An 11002-nucleotide genomic window follows, 5' to 3' on the forward strand; every position below is an offset into this window, starting at 1 on the left:
CTGATCTTCACAATAACTCTAGGTGAGAACTGACACGCAGTCCCGCTGTCCACACGAGAAAACACAAGGCTCAGCGAGGTCACAAGAGTAAGTGGCAGAATCATCTGTGTAGCGGATATTTATCAGACATCAGAAGTGAGGGCCACATCGAAGCCCCAAGTCCTACGGTCATCGGGATGGGATGGCTCGCTCAGATTCTGACTGTCTGCTGTGTGGCGCACGGGGGAGCTGACAGAGGGACACAGGTGTGGGCAGTGGTGCACCTCAGGTACATTTATTCACGCCACAGGGGACACATCTACAAGTGTACGGCGGCGCTCCACGTTCCCATCTAACAGCGTGCTGAGATTTACAAACAGACTGATGCTCCCATCGGACGTGTGCTCCAAGTACAGCCGGTCAATGATGGCCATGAGCAGGCGCAGGACTGGAAGCTGTAGAAAGAGACACATAATACAGACATCATTGAAGAAGAAAGGAAACCATGGAAGACAGTTTATTACATGAGTATTAACAAGTCAGAAACTGTCAACGACAATTTTCAATACTACGAAGACATGTGGAGGGTCATTTCTACGAGGAGCGCCCAGCAGGTGTAAGGGTTGCGTGTACTCCCCTTGCGCAGCCGGGAGCTCGCCTGCCAGCACAAGGCTGGAGCGCAGGGGAGTGTCTTCTCCTCAGGGGTCACCAGCCAGCCCTGGGGCTTTAGGAGGACTCAAATGACTACAGTTTCACTGTCATTTGGGGAAAAGAGTGAAGACATGTCCAGCACCAGGACATACATTCATGTGGTGCTTTCTTTCCAGACACATTCCACAGGGCGGCTTCCTGCACAGCTAGCCTGGTGCTGCCCTCCTGGGGGCAGCAGCGACCCATTTCCTAGTACCCCTGGCAGTTTTACTTGGCCCAAGGCGGTGAGCAATGGTTTTTAACGCTCAGACTGTAAGAAGAACTTCCGAATTCTCTTTTCCGGTAGGGACAGCACACTTCACGTTCTCTAGCCCCCCCTGCACTGTATACGTTTTGTGAGCAGTGACACACCTTGTCCTGAAAAGGTTCGACGGTGTTTTGCGTTCCCCATCCCTTTGAAGAAGCAAAATTCTTACCTTTCAAAGCTTTACTTCTTTTATCTGAAATAAAAAGAAAGAAACACTGGTTATATCAACGCTTTACAAAAATGTTCTTGGTCAATTGACCACTGCTAAAATCAACATTTGGCTGAAAAGTTCACAGCTGAGGTAAAGCGGTTACGTGAAGTTTCAGGAAACAGGAGTTTCGATGGTGCCTCCCAGCCAAGAGGTGGTACTGCTGCCACCAAAGATGGGTCAGAGCAGTGAGGAGCCCTTCGGAATCTGCAGGACTCTCCACTCCCGACCATTCCCCAGACTCCAGTCTTGGAGTTTAGAGTTTCTCCCTTCTCTCCTCTTCTAAACTAATTGCTTATTAATACATGATTGGGCCTCATCTCTGTTCCACTGAGTCATCTCTGCTCCAAAGGTCACCCTGCCCCCACTTCTATTATAAGAACAGTTCAAATGTTCACAGTGGTGGGAAAGGTAGAGCAACACACCACACGCCAGGACAATCCACCCCTAACGATTTCCGCAGTCTCTTCCAACGAAGGACATCTCCTGTGCATTCCAAACACCACTGTTACACCTAGGGAACTCAGAATCCCCCATTATCAAGGCCTTGCTCACATTTTCCCAGTTTTCCCCAAATGTCTCTTACAGCTGACATGTACTCCCCACATTTTAACAAAGGGTTCTGATGCTCACTTCTGGGTAAGAACTGTTGTTCTTTCACAACAGGAATCATGATTCCTTTTGAAAATAATGTTCATCCTGACTGCCGATGAATCGACATAAAGAAACTTACCAGCACTCCTGATTTTATAAATGATGACACTCATCAACCCCATTCCTAACCAAATCTCCTGGTAAACCTGGGTATAGTAGGGCTTCATGGGGATCCAAACATTTTTAATAAGGCTTTGAAGCATCTGAAAAGGAACACAGTGATAAATACTACCATCACCATTTTTTTTTTTTTAAGATTTTATTTATTTGAGAGAGCGAGCATGAGCAGCGGAGGATGGGCAGAGCAAGAAGGAGACTCCCTGCCGAGCAGGGAGCCCGATGCGGGGCTCGATCCCAATCCAGGCCGAAGGCAGACGCTTAACCGACTGAGCCACCCAGGCGCCCCACCGTGACTGTTTTAAAGCTAACTGGTAAGAGGTTCCAATATATATTCTTAAATTTGACCGTTTCATGTGCCACTCTCCAGCAGCCATTCCTACCCGTAATGGGGACCCCGCTCGGCAGCTCTTCAAGCCCCACTCACCTCCAAGGCTGCCAACCCCGGCCATCCTGGTGCTCCACCACCCCTCACCCCTCGAGCCCCAGAGTGCCCAGCCCGTGCCATCTTGCACTGTCCCGAACGTTCTTCCTCCTCACAGCTGTTCTCCACTGATGCTATGCCCAAAATTACACACCACGTTTTTCAAACTTTTAAATAAAACTACTATGTTTGCATCACCATGTGAAGAACTGCTGGCATTCAGAGCTGAAAAAGAAGTCCTTGTGAGACCCACACTCAGCCTAGAAATCTGCTGCTAAACGCGGTGTAGGATGACGAAGTCACTTCCTGAGAGCTGCAATCACGACATCACTTATTTAACGAATAAAAACATTTACCTCACTACTGGATTTTGATTGGGAAAAGTCATCAAATGCTGAACTGACAAAGTTTGCTTCTATGAGCAGGTCTCAAAGTAAGGCTTTTGATTACAATTTACTAGACTCTAAAATTGGATGCCCTTATTTTCATTTTAGCTTTGTAACATCTCAAGTGGTCTATTAAACTACAGTCATTCAAATCATTGTCAGGAATAACCAGATCCAAGTACTTTGCATTTTCCTTGAAAACACTACTTTGGCTTCAGTTAGTGATGTCGCTCACCCCCACCCTGACCAGAGCCTCAGCTACCGCTTCTTTGCATCACTATTTGGGCTACATGGAATTTTACTTCTCTTCACTTTTCTCCTGCGTGATCATTATTTACTCAGCAGATGGGAAGCGAGCACGTACTAGGTGGCAGGCATTGTTTAGGGGCTGAGGAACCAGCTCCTAAGGAGGCAGAATACCTGCGACAAGAGTGTCCTTGGCGGAGGCAGTGTATGTGCCAAGACCCCAGGTCAGGACGGACTTGCAGAGTCTGGGAGGGAAGGGGAGCCACAGTGGCTGCCCAGATTCAAATCCCGCTAACTTCAAGTGCCGCAATTTCTTCCTCTGGAAAACAGGGATGGAAACACCACCCACCCACAAAGGGAGCTTATGAAGAAGAGTTACTCCGCATCAAGAATTTACAGTGTGTGGTGTCCCACGCTGAGTGCTGTTAAGACTGTGGGAGGGAGGAGCTTGGTCATTTAGGGCCTTGGAGGCCATGGTGAAGAATTCAGCTTTTACTCTAAGAATGTCAGGCAACCCTAACAGCATTCACAACGTGCTTACATACTTATCTCCTGCACGACCGCCTAACCCCTACAAAGTGGCTACTTGTGGGAGAGTTGCCGGGGGTCACACAGCTGGATCTATGAATCACCCTGCCCCCCAATCCTCATTACTAGGGAGAATCAGCTCTTCTGAGAACTTACTCAGGCTGAGGCACTGTCCTAAAGGCTAGCCAGCCCCACCCCCTGCCCCAAGTGTGACCTTGAACAATGTGGTTGTGTCCTCCTCCCCGAACCCCCTGCAGAGACGTCTACCCTCACACTTCCTGTCCTCAGACTGGGATGCTCTGTCACAGCATGAGGATCCCAGAAACCAACAACCCTGCCCTTAGAAGGTGGCTGAGAAGACCCAAACAGGACCTGCAGGAGGCCTCTAAAACCCCCAGGTGGGAAGAAGAGTTCAGAGGGACCGAGTGCATTCCCCTCCTCCCTGAGCCTGGCAGTGACTGGGCAAGAAGGTGTTCCCAGCTCCCAGTGGCGCCAGAATCCTGGGTTCCAATCCCAACCTTGGCCAAGTTCCTGGAGTTGTCCTTTCAGAAGGTTGCCCCTCTGTGACACAGGGATATGTCCACCTGCCTCACAGGGATCTTGCTGCCATGCAAGGAGGAAACGTGAATGGCCCAACTGGTCATGGGTCACAGCAAGAGCAGAAGGAAGTGCTACAAACACCCAGCTGAGGGCAATGGTACCAAGCTCCTGGGATTCTAAGAGGGAGAACATAAGAAGAGGCCCTCACGTAGGCCAGATGAGGATCTGGAGGGAAAACAGCAGAGCACACTGAGAGTGCAAAGGAGGGAAGAAGGTGCTGCAAAAACGCCAGCTACCCCATTTTCTGCTCAGGACCCAGGGCCCCCAGCATCGTCTTTTCACCTAGAATTATCTTGGACTGCTCCCTCCTACACTACAAACACTTACCTATCCCCGCCCCACTTTCCTTTCGGCCAAGGTTGTCATATTTTTCTGGACAAGTGACCTTTTAATAAAGTGAGGCCCTATCCCATCTGAGTCCACTGTCCGTCCACATTACCAGCTCTGTGTGGGGGTTTTATTTTTTTAAAGACTTTATTTATTTATTTGACACAGAGAGAGAGGGACAGCGAGAGAGGGAACAGAAGCAGGGGGAGTGGGAGAGGGAGAAGCAGGCCTCCTTTGGAGCAGGGAGCCCGGTGCGGGGCTTGATCCCAGGACCCCTGTGATCATTTATTTGACAGAGAGAGCACAAGCAGGGGGAGCGGCAGGCAGAGGCAGAGGGAGAAGCAGGCCTCCTTTGGAGCAGGGAGGCCGATGAGGGGATCCATCCCAGGACCCTGGGATCATGACCTGAGCCGAAGGCAGACGCTTAACGACTGAGCCCCCCAGGCGCCCCTGTGTGGGGGTTTTAGAGCACTCCTTCCTCCAAAGGCCCATCCTTTGGTCAAATGGGCGTCCACTGTGTCTGCGAAGTTTTGGGCACGTTAACAGCAAACTACTAGCTGGCCTTACACGGGAGACAGGGTACGTCTGACCCGCTGAAGCCCGGACTGCGATTCCAGAGCTGAGTGCCACACAGTTGCAACCGTCGCCTCTGACCCCGTCGTGGGCCCCGTGTCCCCTCCCTAAGGCCTTCTGCTGTGCCGGGGTCACCTGCAGGGCACCGCGTTGCAAGGAAACCCGAGGTACCAAGGACAGCAGGTACTGAACGCAGGGCAGGCGCTCCAGGCCGGGGTCGGGGCTCCATCTCCAAGCGTGGCGCGCCCTCGGGCAGGTGGCCGACCCCGGCACGGCCGGGGCGCGCTGCCCATCACCGGAGCAGTGCGGCGGCCCTGGCCAAAGGACGGGGAGGGACTTCCCGCGACCCGCCAGTCCGCGGAGCGCCTCCTTTCACCGGCCGGGGACCGCGGCAGGACCCCAAGGTCAGCGGGGGCCAGGCGGCTCTCTCGCTCGTCGCCCTGCGCCCCGCGGGCCTAGCGGCCCCGCTCGAAACAGCCGGCCGCGCCCCCCGCACTCACCTCGGCGCAAGGACCCCGGCTCGGGCCGCCGCAACACCCACTGCCAACGACTTGGAAAGGTCACCGAACGCGCAAGCGCCGCGCGGGGTCCGCCGGGAAGGCGGAAGGAGCGGCAGCGCTCCGAGGCCAGAGCGCCTCCCGGACCGTGCCTGCGCGCCACAGCGCCCCCAGCGGTCGCCCCGGTCAACCTGAAAAAGGGGCCGTCTTTACTTCCTGAATTAAAGGCTGAGAGAGAAGTCGTCTCCCCTTCGCGGTTTTCTTGCTCTTTCTCTTTGTATTAACTTTTTTGCTCTGCACATTTTTATGCAGCGATTTCTGTGCATAGTAGGTTTAGTCAACAGTCACTGGGCTTAACAGACACAGGCTTTCAAAACAACTCGGCTTACTATGTGCAAGGAAATAAACAAGACTGAAAATTTCAGCGGAAAACTGGAAATCGTAAAAAAAGAAACAAAAAAACCACTTAGCCGATCTGAAAAAGAACCAGATAGAAATTGGGTAGGCTTAGCAGGAGATTAGATTAGAGAGCTAGGGTACAACAGAAAAGTCCCTCATATGTGTAATTGGAGGCCCAGAAGGAAAGAAGAGTGAGATGGGCAGAAATATTAGGAGAGAGAATGGCTGGCTGAGAATTTTTCAAAAGTGATGGGGACAAAAAATACACCAAAGATTCAAAAAGCCTTCCAGAAACCCAGCAGGCAGATAAATGAAAACAGACCAACACCTTGAAACATCATAATAAAACCACAGAAGGGGCGCCTGGGCGGCTCAGTCGTTAAGTGTCCGCCTTCGGCTCAGGTCGTGATCCCAGGGTCCTGGGATCGAGGCCCGCGTCAGGCTCCCTGCTCAGCGGGAAGCCCGCTTCTCTCTCTCTCCCTTTACTACTCCTCCCTGCTTGTACTCTCTCACTCTCTGTCGAATAAATAAATAAAATCTTAAAAAAAATAATAAAACCACAGAAAACCAAAGATGAGGAAAAAATCTTAATTGTCAATCTAGAATTCTCTGCATGCAGAGAATAGCCTTCAATAAGGAAGGCAAAAAAAGACATTTTGGATAACCAAAGACTGAGAGAATGATCACCAGTAGATGCACAGTTTAAAAAAAAACTCAATGTTCTTCATTCAGGTGGAAAGAAAGTGAGCCCTGATGGAAGGAAGAATGAGGGCACAGGAAGGAAGAGCAACAAGCATGGTCCCGCTTCCAAGGGACAAAGGCTTAGGACAAATGAAAACTTCATTCACCACCTGAAAATCTTGCTATTTTAGGATAGTCGTTCTCAAAGTGTGGTTTGGGGGTTTCCAAGAACTCCGGGGATCAAAACTATTTCCATAACAATGGTAAAATGTTTTTGTCTTTTTCGCTAGAAGTATCTCACAAGGGTTCTGTGGAGTTTTCCAGAGACCGACTTGTGATGTCACAACAGAATGAATACAGAAACGAATATGAGAATCCAGCTATCTTCCATGAAGGCGGACATTGAGAGATCTATAAAAATGTAAGAGTGTCATTCTTACACACATATAGTGACTTTTCATCAAAATATTCCCTTTAACATCAAATAGGTTTATTGTTGCTATTTTTAAATGAATTAATAAGTGTCTCAGTTGCAATCCCTAATAAAGTAGATGTAACCTACATAAACAAAAGTTCTCTAGGGGCTTCATTAATTTTTTAAAAAGATTTTATTTATTTGTCAGAGAGAGAGAGAGAATGAGAGAGAGAGCGAGCACAGCAGAGGGAGCGGCAGGCAGAGGGAGAAACAGGCTCTCCGCTGAGCAAGGGGCCTGATGTGGGACTCGATCCCAGGACTCTGGGATCATAACCCGAGCAGAAGGCAGATGCTTAACCAACTGAGCCACCCAGGCGCCCCACTTCATTAATTTTTAAGAGTATAAAGGGGTCCTGAGGTAAGGACCCAGTTTGTGAACCACTGTCTTGGAAAAGAATGTTTGAGACTTATAATAAGGTAGGTTCTGGGATCGAGCCCTGCATCGGGCTCCCTGCTTGGCAGGAAGCCTGCTTCTCCCTCTCCCACTCCCCCTGCTTGTGTTCCCTCTCTCACTGTGTCTCTCTGTCAAATAAATAAATAAAATCTTTAAAAAAAAATAAGGTAGGAAACTGCTGACGACAATAAGCATTTCGGAACAACTTACAAATATCAACATAATCTATTTAAGATAACAAAGCTTTTGAACTTCAAACTCCACTTGAGATCAACAGAATTTTCATGTCTTTTGTTGCAAAGCCAAAACACCCTATGAAAAATACATCTTCAAACAATGTTTGAAGACAGAGCCACCCAGCAGATTTATGCAAAGTGCAGAATTCTGCATTTTGCAGCTGAGAAGGTCAGAGAAGACATGCAGGTACTTGGGACACTTCTCCCACTTTGTCAAGAGTGCTGCTTACCGGCACCAACATCATTTATAATTGTCTCAACTACTTGTTTTCCCTTTGGGTCTGCGGCACAAACTGTTCTGGGAATGAAAATACGCAAAACCTCCACCAAGGCCCATGGCTTCCTCTGTGCTCTAGTCTAAATGTTTACAAGCCTTTTAAGAACTGTCAAGCTGTCCCTTTCAGCTTTGGAGAGGAATGCAAGTTGAGCTGCGCTAATTGAGTATGAAGCACCAAGAACTACCAATGAAATGAAGGGGTCAAATCTATTTTCTGTGACGACACAGAATGCTAACTACAACGCAGGAAAATGGCAATTAAATGAGAACAAATTTTGAAACTGAAGCATCAAGACAGTCTCCTTAAACTGCTGTTAAAAACTCAAAATTCAGGGCACCTGGGTGGCTCAGTTAGTTGAGCGACTGCCTTCGGCTCAGGTCATGATCCTGGAGTCCCGGGATTGAGTCCCGCATCAGGCTTCCTGCTCAGCAGGGAGTCTGCTTCTCCCTCTGACCCTCCCCCCTCTCATGTGCTCTCTCTCTGTCTTTCATTCTCGCTCTCTCAAATAAAGAAAGAAAAGAAAAGTGTTATTAAAAAGCAAAACAAAAAAAACCCCTCAAAACTCAAGAGGACTGAGGGAGATAGCAACCCAAAAGTTCAACGAACATAGAAAAAGTCTTCCAATCACTTTACACCTGTTAAAATGACTAAAATCAAAAAGACAAGAAATAGCAAGTGTTGGCAAGAGAAACACTTGGGAGGAAAAGGAACCCTTGAACACTGTTGGTGGGTATGTAAATTGATGCAGCCACGGTGGAAAACAGTATGGCAGTTCCTCAAAAAATTAAAAATAGAACTACCATATGATCCAATAATTCCAATATTGAATATTGACCTAAAGAAAACAAAAACACTAATTTGACAAGATAAAGCACCCCTATGCTTACTGCAGTATTATTTATAATATCCAAGATATGGAAGCAGTCCAGGTGTCCATTGATAGACAAATGGATAAGGAACACACACACACACACACACACACACACACACACACTGGACTATTACTCAGCCATAAAAAGGATGAAATTGTGCCATTTGCAACAACACGGATGGACCTAGAGGGTATTATGCTAAGTGAAATTCCCCAGAGAAAGACAAATACCATGATTTCACTGATATGTGGAATCTTAAAAAAAAATGAATAAACCAACAAGCAGAATTAGACCTATAAATACAGAGAAGAAACTGATGGTTGCCAGAAGGAAGGCGGGCTTGGGTGAAATGGGTGACGTGGAGGGGGAGGTTCAGGCTTCCAGTTATGGAATGAGTAAGTCACGGGATGAAAGGCAGAGTGCAGGGAATCTAGTTGAGTGGTGACAGGTGGCAGCTACACGTGCGGGCAGCTCGGCCTAACGTCTGGTTGTCCAATCACTACATTGCACACCTGAAACTAGCGTCGCATTGTGCGTCAACGATGCTCAAAAAAAGGAGAAGCCCTCTGGAAAACGTTCTCGTGAAAGGAAACCTCTTCATCTGTCACCTGAAAACGTACGCTGACGCCGACGAGGGGTGATACAGTGTGGAGACACAAAGGGGAGTTTCACAGTCTTTTGAAGTGGTTTCAATGTATTTTGGGAAATTTAGAACATGTGCTGGCCCTCACATCAAGGATGAAGTTACAGTATTTTTAGTCAATGCTGAATGACATATCAAGAGTCTCAACGACTTTACGATTACATTTTTACTTACTGCAAAACGGGTTCTTTCCCATTGCCAAAGGATGTGTGTGTGAGGGACAGTTTTGCAGGCTGCTGCATCTGCACAGGTCAGAGCCTGAGGCCCAGAGCCCACCATAGACGCTAGTGGTGTGGTCAGGATCTGGACCTGGGGCCCCCGCCCCAGCACCAGGCTGGGCTCTTTTTTTCCGTGAAACACCTAGACTGTAACCCCCGCCTCGTCGGCCTTCTGTCGGCACTGTCCTGAAGCGGACCTCTTGCTTGCCACCCTTGGAGCGTTTTCCAGGCCCTCGCTAGACTTCCCAGTGTTGGTCAGCGCCACGCTCTTGGATCCTTCCACGTGCTCTTTCACACTGTCCTTCCCGAGAGCGCACGGGAGGGCGGGTTAGACCCGGCACTGGCGGTGGGACGGCTGGCGGGATTCACGCGACTCTTCTCGTTCTCCCCGCGGGCTTCCTTCCTTTGGATACCTTCGCTGCGTTCCCCCACCCCTGTCTCTTCCTCCAGGCTCTTTCCTAGGGTTCTGTCCTCCACCTTCACCCTCCTAGAGCTCAGTCTGGCCCATCTCAGCGACTCTCGGGGTCTTACCACCCACCCTCTGCGGGCGACCACCCAATCCGTGCCTCTCGCCGCCCCCTTCCCTCGCTGCGGAGGACGCTGCACGTCCGATGCAGGCTTTTAGGGAAGCAGATGAATATTCCATTTCGTTACGCTGTGGCCCCACAGAACTTCTTCCAGGCCCTCAGTCCAGGCCTTCGTCCATGGAGGACCTTCCCCTGTGAATCGTTCCCACCAATCGCCCTTCACATGCCTCCTTCCTGATTACCCTGCAGGCGTCCACTTAGGTGTGATTTTACCCCAGAAGCCCTTCCTGACCTTCTTGCTCCTGTCCCCAGGTCAGGTGCAAGGTGTCCCAGTGGAGCAGCCGGCTGTTCACCTCGACAGTACACACCCAGATCCCTTCTCCCGTTTGCCTCCCACCTCCCCACCCCGGGGTGTCTCAGCACGGGACCGCAGCAGCTCTGCCCCGGGCCTGGCACACAGCAGGCGTTCAAGCTCTAGCCCTTGCCGGCCTGAAGCACCACGCCGCGGACATGACCTTCGGGGAAACAGGTGGAGAGCGAGTCAAGACTAAGTTCTTGCACCCCACTAAGTGGGGCCCCCAGAGCGTCTAGGGGGCTGATTCAGGGACAGCCGCGGCGGCGCAGGCGCTCCCCGCACCACTGCCCACGCGGCGAGGGGCCGGGCTGGCAGCACGAGGGCCGGGCCGTACCGGCGCTGGCGCGTTCTGATTGGAGGGCCCGGGCGGGGCGGGGTCAGCGGCACGAGGTTCTGGCCGCGTGGGCGCTGGCGCGTTCTGATTGGA

At 50.3% G+C, this 11002-nt stretch overlaps 1 protein-coding gene across 2 annotated transcripts; it reads right to left on the reverse strand.

Annotated features, from left to right (window-relative positions):
• Nucleotides 1-258: 258 nt before the first annotated feature.
• Nucleotides 259-5630, reverse strand: ATP5MJ (ATP synthase membrane subunit j). 2 transcript variants are annotated; one of them, XM_073895946.1, is made up of 5 exons: nucleotides 5501-5594; nucleotides 3147-3291; nucleotides 1879-2002; nucleotides 1107-1130; nucleotides 259-434 (listed from the first exon to the last, which is right to left on the reverse strand). In XM_073895946.1, the coding sequence occupies exons 3-5, from the start codon at nucleotides 2000-2002 to the stop codon at nucleotides 400-402; spliced, it is 183 nt and encodes a 60-aa protein (XP_073752047.1). In that variant the 5' UTR covers nucleotides 3147-3291; nucleotides 5501-5594; the 3' UTR covers nucleotides 259-399. The 2 variants fall into 2 exon arrangements, with proteins under 2 accessions (XP_073752047.1, XP_025725046.1); XM_025869261.2 differs by lacking the exon at nucleotides 3147-3291 and having other exon boundaries at nucleotides 5501-5630.
• Between the last annotated feature and the right edge of the window lie 5372 nt (nucleotides 5631-11002).

This window comes from Callorhinus ursinus, unplaced genomic scaffold (genome assembly GCF_003265705.2).
Source record: "Callorhinus ursinus isolate GAN/ISIS: 27379988/994484 unplaced genomic scaffold, GSC_fseal_2.0 scaffold8, whole genome shotgun sequence".
NCBI lineage: Eukaryota > Metazoa > Chordata > Mammalia > Carnivora > Otariidae > Callorhinus > Callorhinus ursinus.